General features: G+C 42.4%; 1 protein-coding gene across 4 annotated transcripts in view; it reads left to right on the top strand.

Moving 5' to 3' along the window:
- The window catches only part of inpp4b (inositol polyphosphate-4-phosphatase type II B), a 195,604-nt gene that overhangs the window by 92,005 nt on the left and 81,374 nt on the right, over positions 1-22,225 (top strand). For all 4 annotated transcript variants that reach the window (XM_060873092.1, XM_060873090.1, XM_060873093.1 and 1 more), the window contains 3 exons: positions 5,132-5,240; positions 8,926-8,992; positions 13,624-13,771. In XM_060873092.1, the coding sequence (XP_060729075.1) occupies positions 5,132-5,240; positions 8,926-8,992; positions 13,624-13,771 (324 nt within the window). The remainder of the gene's footprint in view (positions 1-5,131; positions 5,241-8,925; positions 8,993-13,623; positions 13,772-22,225) is intronic.

The raw sequence follows: 22,225 nt of genomic DNA, 5'->3' as shown, positions 1-22,225 counted from the left end.
GTGTGTGTTTGGAGGCTTGCCCTGGTCCATTTTCGTGCTCGACTGGAACATCAAGACTTTAGCTTTATTTAATAGTTAAAGCTGATCTCTTAAAGTGGAACAAAAGGAAATAAAGTCAAATGATTCATGCCACAGCTCCTGGAGCCCTGAGATAAAATAACACACACTGGTAAAAAAAAAAAAAATTACATTATTATTTATTTATTTATTTATTTGTTTGTTTATTTATTTATTTAAATTATATCCCAAGTGATTTATTTTAGTTTATATGTTTTAAATGTCAGACCAATCAATGCGTCATCAAATGGATTTTTGTTGTTGTGTTGTTTTATTTTGTAGAATTGTATGTGTGCATTTCTGTGTTTCTGTGTGTGTGTTTCTTGCTTTGTGTGTGTGTGAGTGTGTTTATGTCTGTGTTTCTGTCTATGTTTCTTTGTGTGTGTGCGTTTGTGTGCATGTGCTTGTGTGTTTGCATGTTTCCACACGTTCCTGTGTGTTTTTATGTGTGTGTTTGTCTGTCTAGCTCTGTGTGTTTCTCTGTGTGTGCATGTATGTGTGTGTTCTATGTGTGTTCTATGTGTGTTTCTGTGTGTTTATTGTGTACCTCTGTGTGTGTAAGATCATTTTTTCTTTCTAAACACATTGAGATGCAGACAGAGCTGTTGTTTGTTGTTTTTTCATTTACTTTGTAGGATCACGTGTATTTTTCCGATCGGGTCTAATTATGTTCAGAAGAGACAACAACGTGACTGATTCGTAGAAACTATTTTGGTTTTGACAGAATCATTATGAGCTGATTGATGTGAAGCAGGATCTGGTTCCTCTTAGGTGTAAACTGGGACACTGATTAATTCTTTGTAATCTGACTGACTGACTGCAGCTGAGCATCTTTAACCCTTTTACCCTTTAGCCCTAAGTAACAGTTTACTGGACCAGTTTACACTTGATCTCTGCACTAGATGCATCTTAAATAAGCTTTTTCCTTGCAAGTGTTTTGGTTCATTCACCAATGAATACAATTTGTAGGAATTGGAGATTCCTGAATAGTCCTGAATATTTTAATGATGGCCATTTGCATAATACTCCAGAATGTTATGAATTGCGATTCATTTCTTAATTAATCGTCTTCTCCCAACCATCCAAGAACAGTTTGGTGACGAACATTATGTCTTTTCCAGCATGACAGAGCACCTGGCCATAAGGCAAAAGTGATAACTAAGTGGCTTGAGGAAGAAAACAGAGAAATGTTTGGGCCATGTCCAGGAAACTCCCCAGACCTCAATCCCATTGAGAGCTTCTGGTTAATCCTTAAGAAGTGGGTGGACAAATATAAACCCACAAATTCTGACAAACTCCAAGCACTGATCATGTAAGAAAGGTTTGCTATCAGTAAGGATGTGGCTCAGAAGTTGATTGACAGCATGCCAGGGTGAAGGCCATGAAAAAGAAGTGTCAACACAGCAAAAATCGACTCTTTGCATAAACTTAATGTAACTCTCAATAAAAGCCTTTGATAATTATGAAATGTTTGACCATCTGAAAAAAGATCTAAAAACACATTTTTTAATGTCATTCTCAAAACTTTTGGCCACAGCTGTGTATCGTGAATTTTTTGTCATTTTACAGAACGTGTGTTCAAACTTTTGACACTTTCACCATCTCAGATATCGTCTCACGTGTCAGACCTCGCTCGTGTTGAGTCACTTTAGTTGTTTAAATCCGCACCCGTGTTGACGCTTTTCCGAACATTTACATTTACAGCATTTTTACAGCATTAGCATTTAATTCAGGGTTAAGGGCCTTGCTCAGGGGCCCTGCGGTGGCAACTTGGTGGACCTGGGATTCGAACCAATGACCTTCCGATCAGTAGTCGAACACCGTAACCAGTGAGCTACAGTACCACATGAAACGAACGAACCTCATGAAAGGAGGTACAGTAAACACATCCGAGTTTGATTTAAACAGACCGAACGCAGAAAAGACTTCCTAAACCAACAGTGTGAAGTTGGGCAGAATTTTTTTTTTTTTTTAAAAAGCTCCTTGACACCGACCACTTGTCCACTAAGTAACTGTTTCCAGAATTATTCACGAGTCGCGCCAAGCTCTCGTTCTTTTTGTCACTTTAACAAAGCTCTCTGATTAACTTTTGTCATAAAAGGGCCCGGGGCCAATTAGATTTGTGCCGGGGAAGCGTACAGACGGGCAATCTGCCTCAAGCGACGAGCGGAGGAGGAGCGCGACTCAGCCGAGCTGTAAAGTTAATTTAAGGTCAATCACAAACTGTCTGTGTGAAAAAAAAACGCGCTTAGCAGCTTGATTTGGAGTCAGAGCAGCACTAATCATTCCAAACAAAAAGCACCTCAATGAAATATTTCGAAATATCTCCATCTCTCTACGCCATCCGGTGTTTCCATTTCCACCGCTGCTTTCTTCATCCAGAACTTTTAAAGACACACATCGGTTATCTTAACAAGCCGTGAGCCGCCGCTGCCTGAGGCTTTCACATGAGATTTCAATCGTAGCAGTGCTGCGGCCCAAAGAACTGGTGACATCCTGCAGCCTGGTGTAGCAGAGGACGTTTCCTCAAAGTCAGGACCAACAGGACCGTAGCGACCGGAGGAACCCTTGAAGCCGGATGAACTGACGTGCTCGATTTCTCTTTCGTGCGTCCGGGTGAGGGATGAAGGCAGCATGATATCTGCAGCTTTCAATCTATCAGCCGCTTCGCTCTCGCTGTGGGAATAGTGGAGATGAATAAAGCCACATTGTACCTTTTTATCTCCTTTTAAAGTGACATTACTGTCCTGCCTGCATTGGCGTGTCTGAAAAATGCTGCCCATTTCTAGAACGCTGCATTACGGCAAAAAAAAAAAAAGAGAGAAACTTTTAGATTAGAATTTATTATGTGTCCCTGCTGGATTTCAAGTGTCTAACCTTGCAGCCTCACAGCTCCAGCGTCCTGAATTCACTCCTCAGTGCTGATTACTGTCTGTGTGGAGATTCAGATCTTCTGTGTCAGTGTATAGTGCCTTAAAATAGTCTACCATCCCACCAAGGGTTTGTTCTGCTCATCCCTTCATCGCCTCATCCCCTCCTACCCAGGATTACTTATAGTTTTGTTTTTTTATTAAAGATTTGCTTTAAAATCTGTTTAGAAACTCAGCAGAAATATTGTCCAGCACTTACCAGCATCATCTTGTGCTTTGTTTTTTGGATTTTATAATAATCTGCCAATATAATCTGCCAATATAATCTACCAATATAATCTGCCAATATAATCTGCCAATATAATCTGCCATTATAATCTGCCAAAATAATCTGCCAATATAATCTGCCAAAATCTGCCAATATAATCTGCCAAATTCTGCCAATATAGTCTGCCATTATAATATGCCAATATAATCTGCCAAAATAATCTGCCAATATAATCTGCCAATATAATCTGCCATTATAATATGCCAATATAATCTGCCATTATAACCTGCCAATATAATCTGCCAATATAATCTGCCATTATAATATGCCAATATAATCTGCCAAAATAATCTGCCAATATAATCTGCCAAAATCTGCCAATATAATCTGCCATTATAATATGCCAATATAATCTGCCAAAATAATCTGCCAATATAATCTGCCAAAATCTGCCAATATAATCTGCCATTATAATATGCCAATATAATCTGCCAATATAATCTGCCATTATAATATGCCAATATAATCTGCCAAAATAATCTGCCAATATAATCTGCCAAAATCTGCCAATATAATCTGCCATTATAATATGCCATTATAATCTGCCAAAATAATCTGCCAATATAATCTGCCAATATAATCTGCCAATATAATCTGCCAAAATCTGCCAATATAATCTGCCATTATAATCTGCCAATAGTGTTTTTTAGACATTAGGGTTTTCACGTCATACTTTGACTTGGTGCCGTGCTGATCATCAACAGATGTTCAGTGGTTTTATACTCGATGCATGTTGGTCTGTAACGTATATGTGAGACAATAAAGTCTTCTATGCCCCACATTTATCTTTTACCAGGCATTGAACTCCACTTTACCACACATCTTACTGATAATCTTACTACTACACTTATTAACTATTAATACATCACAGATTTTCATCTTGAATATATTTTTGCTCTCTGTAATAGTAGGATGTTTATGTTTATGATTGAAAGCCCTGTATTCGGGGGATCTGCCATGAAAGTGCTTATGGGAAATGAATATAAGAATAAATAAATAAATAGATAAATAATCATATTACACATGATGGTGTAAACTAATCAGCCAGTTAGCTACGAGAGCTGAAAGATCCGAGAGTAATTAATGCAGTGTTTATTAATTGATGGTCTGAATGAATTCTATGGACACGTTCTTCACAAGGTTCTGTCTCAGGGGTTTCCTCCAGGTTCTCAGGTTTCCTCCGTCAGTTTTGCGGTTTGAACGGTGTAGCGTCGTGTGTGTGTGAGGAATAAAATTTCAGCAGAGGTTTATTATTCTGTAATCCTGTGTAGAGGATAGCGAAGCTTTGTGACACTTGTGTGCTTTTTATTTCTACACGAGTTCCCATTAGGTTAAGAAATGAAACACAGAGATAGATGGAAATGTGTTTTTTTTTATTTAAACGAGCGATTTAATCTCCACCTGAATCTCACGACAGTGTGTTTAATGATACGTTCGGGTTTAGCGACTAAAGCGATCAGGAGAGCCGTCGCACTTAATCCTGACGAGTTTCTACTCCTTCAACACTCTATCACACTTGCTCTGAAAGCCCGGTATTATCTAAGGAGATCCGGTAGCTTCGGCACGAGCGGTACACAGCTTAATTAGCTCCTATAAAGGTCCAGACCATTTAAAGCCAATCAATCAGAGTAATTGGTCTCTGTTTGCTTCCGTGGCTGCAGTTCATTTTTCCTCATTTCCAGCAACTCACCTCTGAGACACCTCAGGATTCCCCCTTCACTGCAGAGGATTAGATAACTTATTAGTCTCTAATATGAGGAACACAGCAATCTGAGCGCTGTCGAAGCGAACGCTTTCGGATGTGGACTTGGGCAGAGGTGGTACGAACCCTAACGCACACACACACGATTTAAGTAGTTTGTGTTTTGCTTTTCAGGACGGCAGATGATTCGGCTGCTGTGGGGACGGTGGTCGTGTCTCGCCTGAAGATGGGAGAGATTGAGGATGGCGGTGTGGATCACATTGCCATTGATGGACACCAGAAGGTACACACACACGCGCCGTTATGCTAAATGCAGAGGGTTGGACTGGCACTTACAGTATATGGACCAGATTATTTTGGTCTCAGGAGCCACTGAGATCTTTACAAACCTGCATGTACAGTAAGAGTATAAGCCCGTGTTGTGTGTATCAGTGTTAATCTGCTCTAAGAGGAAAGCTGTGTGTATGGAAGGTCGAGTAATACCGAGAGAAGCTTTATCTTCTGTTCAGCCGTGCTACGGGTTTGCTGCAGACTAAAAAGAGAAAAGCTGTATGTATTTGATATTGATCTTTAATAGTTTTCTTGGAGAATATATGCGAAATAAGATGATGTTTGAGTACAGATGCTTGGTTTGGAGCTGAATAGTTTCCTGGATTGTTTCAGCTAGGTTTGGACGAGCAGATGTTAGAAGTTATGCAGCTAGAAGAAGAGAAGTGTGTGATCAGCGCAACAGGGAACGTGTGTGTGTGTGGGGGGGGTGTAAATAAAATACTTAAATATCTTAATAATATCCTGAATATTCTAATGTATATATTTGAATACCAGCAGGCAGTCATGTAGGTACAGGTTATAGTTCTAACATTATAGCAAGAATTGAATGAATACAGAAATGACTCGTTGCTCCTGGTTATATAATGCACTCGGGTATATAGTGTACAGATTAATACTTCCGGTGCCTAATAGAGTGTCTGTCTCTCTGTCTGTCTGTCTGTCTGTCTGTCTGTCTGTCTCTAGTTATAGAAATATAGATGAGGATGGGTTTCCTTCTGAGTTTGGTTCCTTTCAAGGTTTCTTCCTCATATCGTCTCAGAAAGTCTTTCCCTTATTCTAAATGTTTATATTCCTTTAAAGCTGTCTATTGTTAATAGAACTGAACTGAATCGGATTGATGGGGGCACGGTGGCTTAGTGGTTAGCACGTTCGCCTCACACCTCCAGTGTTGGTGGTTCGATTCCCGCCGCCGCCTTGTGTGTGTGGAGTTTGCATGTTCTCCCCGTGCCTCGGGGGTTTCCTCCGGGTACTCCGGTTTCCTCCCCCGGTCCAAAGACATGCATGGTAGGTTGATTGGCATCTCTGGAAAATTGTCCGTAGTGTGTGATTGCGTGAGTGAATGAGAGAGTGTGTGTGTGTGCCCTGTGATGGGTTGGCACTCCGTCCAGGGTGTATCCTGCCTTGATGCCCGATGACGCCTGAGATAGGCACAGGCTCCCCGTGACCCGAGGTAGTTCGGATAAGCGGTAGAAGATGAGTGAGTGAGAGAGAGTGAGTGAATCGGATTGAAACGCACGTTAGATTCCGCTCTCATCAGCCAAAGATCGGGACTCTGAGGTGACAGGCTCACCAAAACAAGACAGATTAGTAAAACTAGCATGCGATCAGGACACACACAGATGGTAGGAGCAGAATTTTGCATCACCGACATGAATCCATGGCCTCAACCTGCCTTGTATCAAAAGCTCATGCTGGTGGTGCTGATGGTGGTGTAGAGATGTATGAAATTTTCTAGACTCTTCGATCCCATCTGAGGTGGGTTTGAGTTCCACAGCATGTATGATTAATGTCGCTGACCATGAGAATCACTTTATGGCCACGATTTACCCATCTTTTAATGGACCTGACGAAGCTGTACACGTGATGTGATTATTTTTGATCAGAAAGAGAGAAAAATGGGGTGTAAGACAGCGCTCTAATGGTGTTGTTCATAAAATGGGTGCTACTGTATATATGTACACTAATGGGCGCATGATGGCTTTTGACTCACACCTTCATGCTTGGAATTTTTCTCTTTTTTCTCAAAGACGTGTTGATTGGCGTCTCTAAATTGTCTGTAGAGTGTGAACACGTGTGTGACTTTGTGTGATTGTGAACCTGCGATAAACTGGCATCCTGTCCAGGGTGTAAGTGCCTTATGCTCGTGGGATAAACTCTAGCTTCCCTGTAAACCCAGCAGGATAGAGAATGGATAGATAGATAGATAGATAGATAGATAGATGGAATACAGAACGGTATAAAATCCCTCATCTGCTGTGTGCTTGCGAAGCTTTTGGAGGTGAAACCAGATGCAGGTTGAATTTATTCTGTTGCTATTTTTATATTTTCACTCGAGCACCTGGGATTCACACGGGAATAAAAAAAAACAGATGTGTATATAAAGAGAACCGGTCTGGTTAGTCGTATAGAAGCGTATACGCTCTGTGTGACGGAGAGAGGGGGTCTCTGTGGGTCTGTCACATGAACACGGTATCTGTTTCTCCTGCATGAGCACATCTCATTCATCTCGTGCAGGATTTGAGTTTCTGTTCTGCTACTGAGCATGTGCACGTCGTGTTGGCCTCACAGATCTGTGTGTGTGTGTGTGTGTGTGTGTGTGTGTGTGTTAAAGCATTGTGCAGTAGTGTGAGATCTGTTTCTGTCAGAGAAGCGCTGTTTCTTTCTCTGTTCCTCAACGTGTGCAGTTAAGAAGCACAACTATTCGTTTAGTCCAGTTTGTATTTATATATGTATTTAGAAAGTGTTCGTAACTTTAGTTGGATTTAGTTTGAAGTATATTAAATAAATAAATCAATCAATAAATAAATAAACAAATAAATAAATAAATAAATAAATAGATGAAAAATTCTATGATAAACTCTGTAGAAGTGCAGATAGATCTCTCTCTGAATCTGCTTTTTTAAATTATTTATTTTTTTATTATTTATTTTTTATTTATCTCCCCTTGCTTTCTTCTGTCTGTCTGTCTGTCTGTCTGTCCGTCTGTCTGTCCGTCTGTCTGTCTGTCTGTCTGGCCATCTCCTTCTCCTACTCTCCCCCAATCAGCATGACTCTTTAAGAATTAGTGGTTGTGAAGTTTTGTTATGAAGTTGTGGCCTAATGGTTAGAGAGTTTGACTCCTAACCCTAAGGTTGTGGGTTCGAGTCTCGGGCCGGCAATACCACGACTGAGGTGCCCTTGAGCAAGGCACCGAACCCCCCAACTGCTCCCCGGGCGCCGCAGCATAAATGGCTGCCCACTGCTCCGGGTGTGTGTTCACGGTGTGTGTGTGTTCACTGCTGTGTGTGTGCACTTTGGATGGGTTAAACGCAGAGAAAAAATTCTGAGTATGGGTCACCGTACTTAGCCGTATGTCACGTCACTTTGTCGCTTTGAACTGACGAGCCAGCGAGAGGTGGCTGTGTGCGTTCAGTAGCCGATCCGAGCTCAGCGTGACACACGATGAGGAACAAAAATCCTCCCTAAAAATTCAAGAAGCAGATATATAGCTGTTTTATAGAAATGTTGACTGTGGTCGAAGAGCTGGAGCTCGATTGGCCCATAGGCAGAACATATATCTTACTCTGAGAGAGAGAGAGAGAGAGAGAGAGAGAGAGAGAGAGAGAGAGAGAGAGAGAGATCCGGAAGGAAAGACTATGACAATAATAACATCAGCCTTTACAAACATTACGAAACATCCCTGAAAATAATGTATGCATTGAACATCAGCCAATTATTTGCGCTACAAATGTGTGTGTGGCAGAATGACATGTTGTGTTTACAGTGCGCTCGAGAGGCTGTGTAAACTTAATTGAATGCGTGTTCTTGTCATTCACTCAAATTGCTAGCCAAGGAAGATTGGAGATCACTTTCGAGTGGGATTCAATGTTGAGATCTCAGCTTAGCGTTCTAGGAGTAATTGATGTTTTTACCCACAGTGCACTCTGGTGTGTGAGCCTCACGGGACCACAAACGACAAGGATAACGGGCCCCTGATGAATGCAGGTACGTCACAGTACACTATCATCCAAGTAAACATGTATGAAGGAGATTTGAAGTGTGTAGTGTATTAAAACATATAGCTATTTTATTTTATTATTTATAAACTAGCCAATTCAAATGTATTTTTTTTTAATCTTCTTATGATTTTTTTTATTAAATAATAAATCAAAGTAGCTGTTTTATATTATTGCTGTAATTTTCTCTTCTTTTTAGTTTAAATTCATTTCTTTTAAATGAACCCTTTTTACCAGTCCACTGGCATAGAAATCGACGTTCTTTCGCCGTGTAAATTTCCCTCTGTTGAATAACCGTACACAGAATTGTAGATAAACCGAACGCTTCGAATTCTTTTAGTTGATTCTGAACAAACGCTTGGCGTGTCTCAGAGAGCAGAAATAGGGATCAACCTTTTTAACCTTTTACTTTGAAGACAGAAACTTTTTATTTGGCCCCTAGTAGTTTAGTAAAAAATAGAAATACTTAAACAGTACAAATGTTTAGGTCCCTGAGTTTCTACTTGTCTGTAATATGTGCTTTATATTAACCACCATTGTGGAGTGAGACGCGTTTCTGACATTTATTGGCGAACAAAGACACAATAAAACAAGCGCAAATTCTTTTTTTTTTTTTTGTCATCAATCAATAAATTATTATTATTATTTTTATTTTTATTTTTTTGGTGGGGGGGGTGCAGTAGTGGCTCAAGTGGTTAAGACTCTGGTAAGACTTCTTGATTGGAGGATTGGGCTTTAAACCTCAGCACTGCCCAGCTGCCACTGTTGGGCCCTTGAGCAAGGCCCTTAACTCTCTCTGCTCCAGTGGTGCTGTATCATGGCTGACCCTGTCCTCTGACCCCGAACCTCTAAAGCTGGGATATGTGAAGAAAGAACTTCACTGTGCTGTAATGTATAAGTGACAAAATAAAGGCGTCTATTCTATTATATCTAATCTTTTTTTGCTTAATTCTGAATTGCCATATTGCCCGTTTTTATTGCCTCAGCTGCTCTCTCAGCTCTGCTGCCGTCCCGTGTGTGTGTGTAAGTGAGGAGACGGTCTGTAGTCCAGTCTTTAATTATCTTTAATCCAAAAATCCCCAGTGTCGCTTTGCAATATTTACTGGACTGTAAATTATATTGAATCACGTTGCCTAATGAACTCCCGGTCATCGTTACACCCCACTTACACATACACACCTAATGAAAAGCTTGATCACGCAGTAAAGAAAAGAAACTTGTGTATCGGAGACTAAATAAAATTACTAAAAAATAAATAAATAAAAAACTCCACAGTGTTATATCTCTCTAGAGAGTCGTTTGTAGATTTTCTGTTGTTTTTTTCCCCCTAACGCACATTCACTAGCATTTCACTTTGCTTTCAGTTTCCGCTTTTGCACAGCTTGGAAATGGTAAATTAAATCAGCGGCTAAACTCGTAAATCTGCCTGTTTATTTAGTCTGTAGTACTCATGCACCGCTGGGTGTATTTTGTTTTAATCAAGCTTGGTGGGACTATTCATGCGGAACATCCATATTTTATTAAATTTAGACTTTGTGCTACGTCTGCCGAAGATATTTTTCGAAACGCTTTGCCGCCTTTGGACTATCGACTCAACGTCGCACATGAAAGATCTCGGCTGTCAGCATTTCTCACTCTCTCACTCATTTTCTACCGAACTACCTCGGGTCACGGGGAGCCTGTGCCTATCTCAGGCGTCATCGGGCATCAAGGCAGGATACACACCTGGACGGAGTGCCAACCCATCGCAGGGCACACACACACTCTCATTCACTCACGCAATCACACACTACGGACAATTTTCCAGAGATGACAATCAACCTACCATGCATGTCTTTGGACCGGGGGAGGAAACCGGAGTACCCGGAGGAAACCCCCGAGGCACGGGGAGAACATGCAAACTCCACACACACAAGGCGGAGGCGGGAATCAAACCCCCAACCCTAGGGGTGTGAGGAGAACGTGCTAACCACTAAGCCACCGTGCCCCTGCTGTCAGCATTTGTTAACTTAAATCAGAGAAAGGCTCGGCTTTAAGGATAAGAATCAAATGACGGGTATTAAAGAGCAGAGCACAAAGAGTTAGACCGAGACAGTTAGATGGTCAGTTAAAGAAAAAAATATATAAGAGAGACCACTGTGTCCTAGAGGTGAGGAGGATTCAGAGAGAAATACAGCTGCTGAAGGGGATCGGAGGAAGGAATAGAGAGAAGCTGGCTTCAGTTAGGTCTCTGTAGGAAGGAGTAATACCTGCAATGTGTGTGTAAGCAGGGTAGGTGTGTTTACTTCTGCTTGTGCGTGGAAGTGAGAGAATGCACGTTTATTGCTACATCCGTTGCTGTCAGTGTGTCATTGGCATCATCAGGGTAGGGCAATTAACCACCATGAGAAGGGTGTGTGTTTCAGGCGCCCAGCTGCTCCCGTCAAAACACTGAGCTCCCTGCTGCCTGCCTGTGATCAACTAACACAATTTAGCTACCACATCCAACACACATTATTCATTATCTCTCCCTGACACACACCCACACACACAGACATGGCATTGCAGCACTGGTTCTCCTGTCTGATTGGTTGTGGGATTAGTCCACTGAGAGGATGGGGAGGTTAATCCTCCACTCTGAGAAATGTAGTAGGGCATGACAGACTTCCCTTCCCTCATATCTGACACCGGTCATCTCTCTGTCCGTTCATCTGAACCTCACACCACACATGGTCATAAGAGCCATCACTGTGGCTCCAGTGCAGTGCACCATGACGTGGTTCAGGGAGTAGTGCAGCGTTTTGGTGCAGTATTTAGGTGCAGTGTTTTAGTGCAGTGTTTTACACTCATGTCTACCTGCAGCATTTGTAGTTTATGTACAAATAAAAGTAATGCTGTACTGAAAAAAGCAGAAACATTCACTTGAAATTTATAATGGAAGTCTATAGGCAGTGTGTGTGTGTGTGTGTCTGTATGTTTGTGTGTTTGTGTGTGTGTGTGTGTTGTAATTCATATTTAAAACTACTTCCCAAAATTGCATTATAGTAAAAAAAATTAATTGTGATGGGATTTTTTAATCAATCAACCAACCAACCAGTCAACTGACCAATCAACCAACCAACCAACCAGTCAACTGACCAATCATCTAACCAACCAGTCAACTGACCAATCAACCAACCAACCAACCAGTCAACTGACCAATCAACCAACCAACCAACCAGTCAACTGACCAATCAACCAACCAACCAACCAGTCAACTGACCAATCAACCAACCAACCAATCGATTGATCACAGAACTTTTCTGATGATATTTTGGTAGTTTAATTAATATTCAATCTGAAAAAAATCTCTTAAAGTACAAATGCTACATACGCAGAGCTTAATTTAAATTCTGAATCCAATCAAACATTGCAAAGGCAGCACTGCATTTAAAATAAAAAAAGTACCTACTATCCTTTTAAAACAGCTAATTGATCCCAAAGCAGGGGACAGGAATATCATCATCATCATTGAGCTGGCTGATTTAGAGGATGTGCCCTAAACATGCATTAACAATGGAAATTGGTTTTACTGAACCATTAGAGCAGCGATCCATAACCTTTTATGCACCACAGTCCTGTTTCATGTAAGACATTATTTCGGAGTGGGGTTCTCGGGGGACTGCGACCTCTCCAAAGAGTTCAGTGGAAGTGGTGGCTCAACTGGTTAAGGCTCTGGGTTGTTGATCGAAAGATCGGGGTTCAAGGCCCAGCCCAGCCAAGCTGCCACTGCTGGGCCCTTGAGCAAGGCCCTCAACCCTCCCTGCTCCAGGGGGTGCTGTGTCATAGCTGCCCCTGCACTCTGCACAACTGAGGAGGTTGGGGTATGTGAAGAAAAGAATTCCACTGTGCTGTAATGTATATGTGGCGATAATAAAGGCTTTTATGCTCGTTCTATTTCTATCCATCTCTATCTAATACTGTTAGCCACTACGTCTGATGCTCTTAGCGCACTCACGTTTGTTGATGTGGTGAAATTCAATAAATTCTTCTGTCTTTCTAGTTTGCGTCTTTTTTACATTCAAATAAGAAAACTAAGATTAGACTAAATTAGACTAAATAAGATGCTTGGTGTTCATGTTGCGAAGCAGTATTGAAGGCTTCATTGCCTCATTTGACAGCATATTACTACATATTATACAGAGAGGGCTTAGTGTGTCGGATTCACCTGTCGGAATAAACCCGTATTTTAAGTACGACTCCTGATAATTTCTATTAAATGTTTAAATGTTTTCTTTTTCTTGGCAATCGTAGGCTCTTCTTCTGTCTCATTGCAAAGTAGCTCTCAAGACTTTTTTTTATTTTTATGCATTTTAGCCAATTTGTAGGCTTCATTTTTGCTATCAAGCGCAGTGTGATTGTCAATAAAACAGAAATAAAATAAATGATTTATTCTTTTTGCGTGGCCCTGTACCAAACCATGCTGCATTTACACAGAAGCCTCTAAAGGCTCAATCACCTTATATATGATCAGCAGTGATTAATCTGATCATATCGAAGAAAGCGATAGAAACGTCTCTCCGTATTTACACCACACACTGTTCTTAAAATCAGCTGAAATGTTGAACAATCTTCTAAACCTGCTCTGTTTCTCTGTTGCAGTGTTCAAGAACCCGGTGTGTAAAGTGTACAGGTTTCAGACGACAGACAGCAAGTGGATGCTGGTGAGGGAGCAGATGGCTGAGTGCACTTTGTCCTTCAGCGTCCCCATCCAGCTCCTCAGACTCTTCATTCAGGAGGACAGACACAGGTACGTCATCGTCCGGCTAGCGCACTGGAAAATACGCCTAGCGTGTGCAGATGTCCGCCAGACACCGAGACGAGAAGCGAGAGAAAAGGGAGTGTACCGAAGGTCTAGAGAGGAAAGAAAAGACAGAGAGAAGACGAGAGGAAATAAATGAGGCATTGACAGAGTGATGTGGCTTGCGTTTCCTGCAGGGAGGCTTCTTCGTAGATGGAAATGGATGTTTAAGAGCTATACTTAGCTCACACTAAATTATTCAAGACTGTTTAACACTTCAAAGAGCACGTCTGTCCGCCAGACACCCGGAGCCTCCAACAAGCTTTCCTTTCTCTCTCTACTCTCTCTCTATTCTCTTTCTCTCTCTCTTTCTATTTCCTTCCTTCCTTTCTGCCTCATGCTTGTATTGTTTGAGAGGAGCACGTGCACTCAGCTCCATGACATCTTAAACCAAAAATCAGAGCACAGCTAGACTGTGATGAGAAATAAACGGCCAGGTTTCATCATTCAGCAACAAGCATGAAAGCAGAACCGGTTATAAAGCGACGGAAAATTAAACTCCAAGACAGAATTGACTTAAACAAAGCCACACGTTGAGCACGTTTTTGCTTCCTGAAGACAGACATCCTCCATCCTCCATCCTCTCATACTACACACACGCCTCGTGAGTCGGCTTCTAACGCAAAAGCGCAGCTCTGACCAATCATTTATTAATTAGACTATGGCTGGAGCTGCGGCCCACGTAGAAAACGTTCTGTTTGAACATTTTCAAACAGAAAGCCTTAAGAGTACAGATCTAAATCCTGGGATTTTTGTTTATTTATTTATTTATTTATTTATTTATTTATTTTTCAAGTACCAGTCTTTGAAATATTATAGGTTTAGAAGCTTTTTCAGGCTTTGCAACCTGCACCTATAAATCATCATCTCCGTATATGATTTATCATGAGTAGCCACATTGCTGTGCCCAATCAATACAGCATTTCAGCAGCATCAATTAGCCACTCAGCAGCAAGTCCATAAATATTCTGTCTGACTTGTCAAGACGAGGGAAAAAACATTGCTGTGAAAAATTTGAGTGGACAGAAAGCAAAAGGAGAAAAGTTGACCGAGCTGTCTGAGTGGGAGGGATTGCGCATATCTCTCTCTCTCTCTCTCTCTCTCTCTATCCTGTCAATCACAGCCTGTGGTGTGTATTTGTGAGCTCTTGTATGTGGAATATTGTGGATAACGCTTTCCACATCATGACAGCGTTAACTATATGCCCGTATTCGCTCTGAGCTCAAACTAACACAAAATAACTTTTTTTTTTTAGCTATTAAGTCAGATCCAGACTGGTCTGTATTTTAATGAATTTTGTCCCAGGTAAATTTTCAGTGATCTGCTAAAACACCAGCACTAAAGCATGGATAGATGAAGAGTGACTGTAATTTAGTGTACTGTGTATTCTGTCTAATGTCTTATGATGAAGATAAATCTGTGGCTTTGGTTGTGTGGAGCCTCTGTTCTGAGCCGGGTGGTCAGTTTATATCTTGTGTCCAAAAGCTTGTTTTTAGATCTTCTGTCTTCATCCTTAATTAAATTTAGGAAAATAATTTTTGTGAGATACTTGTATGGAACAAACACGCACACATGTATACACACATGTATGCACACACACACGTATGCACACACACACACGTATGCACACACACACATGCACACACACACACACATGCACACACACGCGCTCACACATGCACAAACACACGTATGCACACACACGTATCCAGACACTCACACACACACACACACGTATGCACACACATGTATGCACACATACACGTATGCACACACACACACGTATGCACACACACACATGTATGCACACACACGTATGCGCACACACGTATGCACACACACATGTATGCGCACACACACGTATGCACACACACACACACACGTATGCACACACACATGTATGCACACACACACATGTATGCGCACACACGTATGCGCACACACGTATGCACACACACACGTATGCGCACACACACGTATGCACACACACACACATGTATGCACACACACACATGTATGCACACACACACGTATGCACACACACACACGTATGCACACACACGTATGCACACACACACACATGCACACACACACACACACACACGTATGCACACACACGTATATACACACACACACACACGTATGCACACACACGTATGCACACACACGCGCTCACACACATATGCACAAACACACATATGCGCTCACACACATATGCGCTCACATGTATGCACACACACACACACACACATGCGCACACACACGTATGCACACACACGTATAAACACACACACGTATAAACACACACACACGTATGCACACACGTATAAACACACACACGTATGCACACACACACACACACGTATGCAGACACACACACGTATGCACACACACACACGTATGCACACACACACACGTATGCACACACACACACACGTATGCACACACACACACATACGTATGCACACACACACGTATGCACACACGTATGCACACGTATGAATGTGTGTGTGTGTGCATACGTGTGTGTGTCTGTGTACACACAGACACACACAGACACAGGCAATCCTGTCAAGACTAATCGGTATTGGCTGAGGGGCATGCACTTTAAATTAAATGCACTTTTTTTTATTCACACACACACACACACACACACATTCCTGGACCACATCTCCCATAGCTGACCCTTTGCTAGGCAACAGTTCCCATGTGCTTCTCTCTCTCTCTCTCTCTCTCTCTCTCTCTCACACTGGACAGTCTCTTCTGTCCCCCGAATCCCCAATTAGTGCTTCGTTCTCAGATTCCACCCTTTAACGCCTCTTCTACGGCTTTTGTTCCATCTTGCTGAATATCTGTGACTTTTCATTGATCCCACAATCCTCACTCATTTGTAGCAGATTTAATTTTCTGAAAGGCGGCGACTGGGTCGTAAAGCTTGAGCCAGTCTGAATCGAAACGAAAATGAAACCGTTTGTATGAAAGCAGTAGAAACCGTTTGTTTTAACGTAGAAACAAAATGATATGAAATGTGTTCAATGATATCAGGGTGGAAAAATCAATGAGAGATTATACGTAAAGGTGCATCGGGTCTTACCTTAGATTTGCCTCCAAGATCGTCAGTGGGCATCAGTATAAAAGGAGTTTTCTCAGCATGTTAGTGCACTATAGCTAAGGTATATATATATATATATATATATATGAGTACACTCAGATACACCCTTCCCAAACACAACCTCTGTACACTCACTACTTTACATTGTAGCACAGTGTTATTTCTTCAGTGTTGTCACATGAAAAGATATAATACAATATTTACAAAAATGTGAGGGGTTTACTCGCGTCCGTCAGATACTGTATATATAAAATTGTGACAACATTATGAAGTAGGCAGTTCAACAGATGCAGTGTGATGCTTTGGTCAATGTTCTGCTGGGAAAACACACACACACACGTATGCGCACACACACACGTATGCACACACACACACACACAGGTATGCACACACATGTATGCGCACACACACACACGTATGCACACACACACACACACGTATGCACACACACACACGTATGCACACACACACACAGGTATGCACACACACACCTATGTGCACACACACACACGTATGCACACACACACACGTATGCACACACACACACAGGTATGCACACACACACACAGGTATGCACACACATGTATGCGCACACACACACGTATGCACACACACACACGTATGCACACACACACGTATGCACACACACACACACAGGTATGCACACACACACCTATGTGCACACACACACACACGTATGCACACACACACACGTATGCACACACACACACACACACACAGGTATGCACACACACACACACACCTATGTGCACACACACACGTATGCACACACACACACACGTATGCACACACACACGTATGCACACACACACAGGTATGCACACACACACACGTATGCACACACACACGTATGCACACGCACACACACACAGGTATGCACACACACACCTATGTGCACACACACACCTATGTGCACACACACGTATGCACACACACACGTATGCACACACACGTATGCACACACACACTGGTATGCACACACACACGTATGCGCAGACACACGTATGCACACACACACACACACACACACACGCGCGTATGCACACACACACACACACACACACGTATGCGCACACACACATTGTCCTGCCATCTTGGGTCCTGCCATCCATTTGGATGTTACTTTGACACGTACCACCTTCCTAAGCATTGTAGCAGACCATGTACACCCTTTCATGAAAACGGTATTCCCTGATGTCTGTGGCCTTATTCAGCAGGATAATGCGCCCTGCCATAAAGCAAAAATGGTTCAGGAACAGTTTGAAGAGCACATCAACAAGTTTTGTGGTGTTGACTTGGCCTTCAAACCTCCAAGATCTCACAACTTACCTGCCCCAATCTGCTGCTATCGTCTTAGTGCCAGATACCACAGCACACCTTCAGGGGTCTTGTGTAGTCTAGTGGAGTCCATGCCATGACGGGTCAGGGCTGTTTTTGCAGTGGGACCAACAACAATATAAGGAATTAAAAAACGTGACACGTCTCCAGATATCCTGAAGAATCCAACCAATCAGGTGACGACTTTGCAACTCCTGAAGTGTTTATAATTTCCTGCGCCGTATGCAGCAGACGGTTTGTAGGCGTGACGAATGAGACCGAGACTAAGGTCAAAGAAGCCGTTGGAGTTGTGTATTCATCGGCATGATGTTTTTTCAGGTCAGAGAAGACTCTCGATGCGGGTCTTGCTTGTATCTTGAGGAACGATGGGTAGAGTCATGTCAGACGCTTCAATGCATCATGTAGGATTTCATACTTGCCTACGGTTAGATGAAGGTCCACGTCTGGCTTCTTAGGCGTGCGTCAGTCTTTCAAATCTCACTTGATCCGTCTGACACTTCAGTTTAAAATAGCAACAGTATATATTATACTGTAGTAGTAATGGTTCAGTGATAGTTTTTAACTTTCTCCACTGAGCTTGATGCGTATTCTCGATCCCGGACGTCGCTAATCAGAACGGCACGATGTTTTTAAGCCTTCAGCGACACGAAGATTTGTTTATCGCTCCTTTATTTTTTGGATTTTTTGTGTGATGACACAAAATGTGGTGGCACAGCCTGGGATGTGGTAGCTCAGTGGTTAAGGTGTTGGGCTACTGATCAGAGAGAGGGTTTGAACCCCAGGTCCACCAAGCTGCCACTGCTGGGCCCCTGAGCAAGGCCCTTAACCCTCAGTTTCTCAGTTGTAAGTCACTCTGGATAAAGGTGTCTGCTAAATAATGAAAAAATGGGACGTTCTGGCTTATTCTTTGTATTCCGATTTTCTACACGTTTCTTTTTCTCTCCTGCTTCAGTGTGTATCAGCGTGTACACCACAGTGCTAGCGCTCCATGTCTACTCTTCTGTTGATGTCGACAGCGACGTGCCACACGCTCTAATCTCTCCTGTGTGTGTGTGTGTGTGTGTGTGTGTGTTATAAGATTATTCTCTCTTTATTTTCAAAGCTAATGGTTTCATTAGAGTCATGTCTTGTTCCTGATGTCGCCTTGGGGGAAAAAAAAAGCAGAAAAAAATCAATTGAAATCGATTAATGAAGAAGTGATGTGAAAGCCTTCACTGTCTTTGATAGTGTTTCAGTGGGTAATAATCACAGCCCACTATCTGAGCTAACACACTATTAGTGCAGTAATTCTGCAGCATGACAACGGCGCATGATGGAACAGAGCACGAGTTCCATTAGAGAAGATAGTTATTATATAAAGAGCTTTAAAACAACCTCCAGCTCACAAAGGACAATTTCAATGTGTTTGTTCTCTCTCTCTTTCTCTCTCTCTCTCTCTCTCTCTCTCTCTCTCTCTCTCTCTCTCTCTCTCACATACACACACACTCTCTTTCTCACACACACTATCATTCTCTCTCTCTCTCTCTCTCTCTCTCTCTCTCTCTCTCTCTCTCTCTCTTTCACACACACACACATACACACACACTCTCTTTCTCACACACACTATCATTCTCTCTCTCTCTCTCTCTCTCTCTCTCTCTCTCTCTCTCTCTCTCTCTCTCTCTCTCTCTCTCTCTCTCTCTCTCCCCCTCAATCTCTCTCTTTCTCTCACATACACACACACACACTCTCTCACACACAATCATTCTCTCTCTCTCTCTCTCTCTCTCTCTCTCTCTCTCTCTCTCTCTCTCTCTCTCTCTCTCTCTCTCTCTCTCCCTCAATCTCTCTCTTTCTCTCACATGCACACACACTCTGTCTTTCTCTTTCACGGACACTCTGTCCATCCGTTTCTTTGCCCGCTTTCTTTGTTTTGTCTCTCGCTCTATCACTATCACACTCTCTTTCTCTCTCAATCTCCCTGTCTCTCTCTTTCTTTCTCAATCAATCTCTCTCTCTTTCTCTCTCTCTCTGTCTCTCTCTCTCTCGCTCTCTTTTTCTCTCTCTCCCTCTCTCTCTCTCTCTCTCTCTCTCTCTCTCTCTCTCTCTCTCTCTCTCTCTCTCCTTCTCACATACACACACACTCTCTCTCTCACACACACACACACAAACATTCTCTCTCTCTCAATCTCTCTCTTTCTCTCACATGCACACACACACTGTCCGTCCGTTTCTCTGCCCGCTTTCTTTTTGTCTCTCACTCTCTCACTATCACACTCTCTTTCTCTCTCAATCTCCCTGTCTCTCTCTTTCTCTCTCAATCAAACTCTCTCTCTCTCTCTCTTTTTCTCTCTCTATATCTCTGCAGTCTATTAAAGGTTAGATTTAAATAAAGCTACTTGTATATGTCAAATTGAACCATGTTGGCTTTCTGCAGCTAGGCTTTTGCTCTCCAGAAAAAGAAAAGAATTGCTTGAGTGGTGGATCTGAGGCTCTTGCACTAATTGTGATTCCCATCGCAGTGCTGCTGTTGACCCCCCAGGCACCGAGGCTCCAGTGATTAAAGCCAACAGCTCCCCTAACGCACCATGAAATAAAGGCCACGACATGACAGGCTTCCTCTGTAGCCTGGTCAAAGTGATGCAGCACGATTCAGACTAGAGTGTTTATCACTCCTCGTCTATTTCTGTATAATCCTTCACTCATATCCTGCTTTTCCTTTTCTTATGCCTTTCCATTCTTTAGTATCGTCCTCGTTATGGCTCCCGTCGCTCCTTTTTTCAGACTTTAAAGTCAATTTATTTCCATTAATTCTGCTTTTAAAGTAAAACCCACCTCGAGCGATTCGTATAATAAGACCTACTTCAGAGTTTCACTAGTTTTCTACATCACCCACATTCTGTTCAGCCACCTGAAGACACCAGAGCGACAGGTGACGGTCTTTATTAAAGGAATAATAAAAATACAGCACATCAGCGATGATATTTCATTCATTCATTCATTTTCTCCCGCTTATCCGAACTACCTCGGGTCACGGGGAGCCTGTGCCTATCTCTCAGGCGTCATCGGGCATCAAGGCAGGATACACCCTGGACGGAGTGCCAACCCATCGCAGGGCACACACACTCTCATTCACTCACGCAATCACACACTATTTTCCAGAGATGCCAATCAACCTACCATGCATGTCTTTGGACCGGGGGAGGAAACCGGAGTACCCAGAGGAAACCCCCGAGGCACGGGGAGAACATGCAAACTCCACACACACAAGGTGGAGGCGGGAATCGAACCCCGACCCCGGAGGTGTGAGGCGAACGTGCTAACCACTAAGCCACCGTGCCCCCGATGATATTTCTCTTGAAACATATTTAATGTGAAACTCTTTTTTTAAAGGTGCAGTGAGTCATTTATCAGATTGTTTCCAAAACCCGTAATAATCATAGAATTTAAAACTTTTATTATTATCATTTTGATCAAAAACAGCTGGTTCGGTACACAGTGAAATGAAACCGTGTTCCTATAGGACTGTAGGATGGTGCTACATCAAGACCCAGTGACGAAGCTGATTCTCAATAAGGACGTGCGGAGATCCGACTCATTTCTTAATCTCAGGCTTCTCGTTTAATTAAGATTCGTCTCCAAAATGAATACTTCAAGCATCCAAGCAGTAGGTTTGGGCTCGGTTGCATTTCCGTCCTGACTCCCTTCGCGTTCAGCAGAGGGCTTAAAACACTCCTTATCCACAGTGTCAGCTCAGTATCTGCTGTACGTTTTTACCAGAAGTAAAGAAGAAAAGTGATTTCTATAAAATGCCTTAACTGCTTGGCAAACCGCCACACTGTTAATGCTTTTATCAACGCATGTGTATTTGCAGTCTTTGCAGCAACCAAAGTTCACAGCCTTGCTTTGGAATACACCCAGCTGAGGAAATGATGGATTTGGGCTATCTCACG

The sequence above is a fragment of the Tachysurus vachellii genome, chromosome 6 (genome assembly GCF_030014155.1).
Source record: "Tachysurus vachellii isolate PV-2020 chromosome 6, HZAU_Pvac_v1, whole genome shotgun sequence".
NCBI classification, from domain to species: domain Eukaryota; kingdom Metazoa; phylum Chordata; class Actinopteri; order Siluriformes; family Bagridae; genus Tachysurus; species Tachysurus vachellii.
This window is presented reverse-complemented; position numbering and strand designations above follow the sequence as displayed.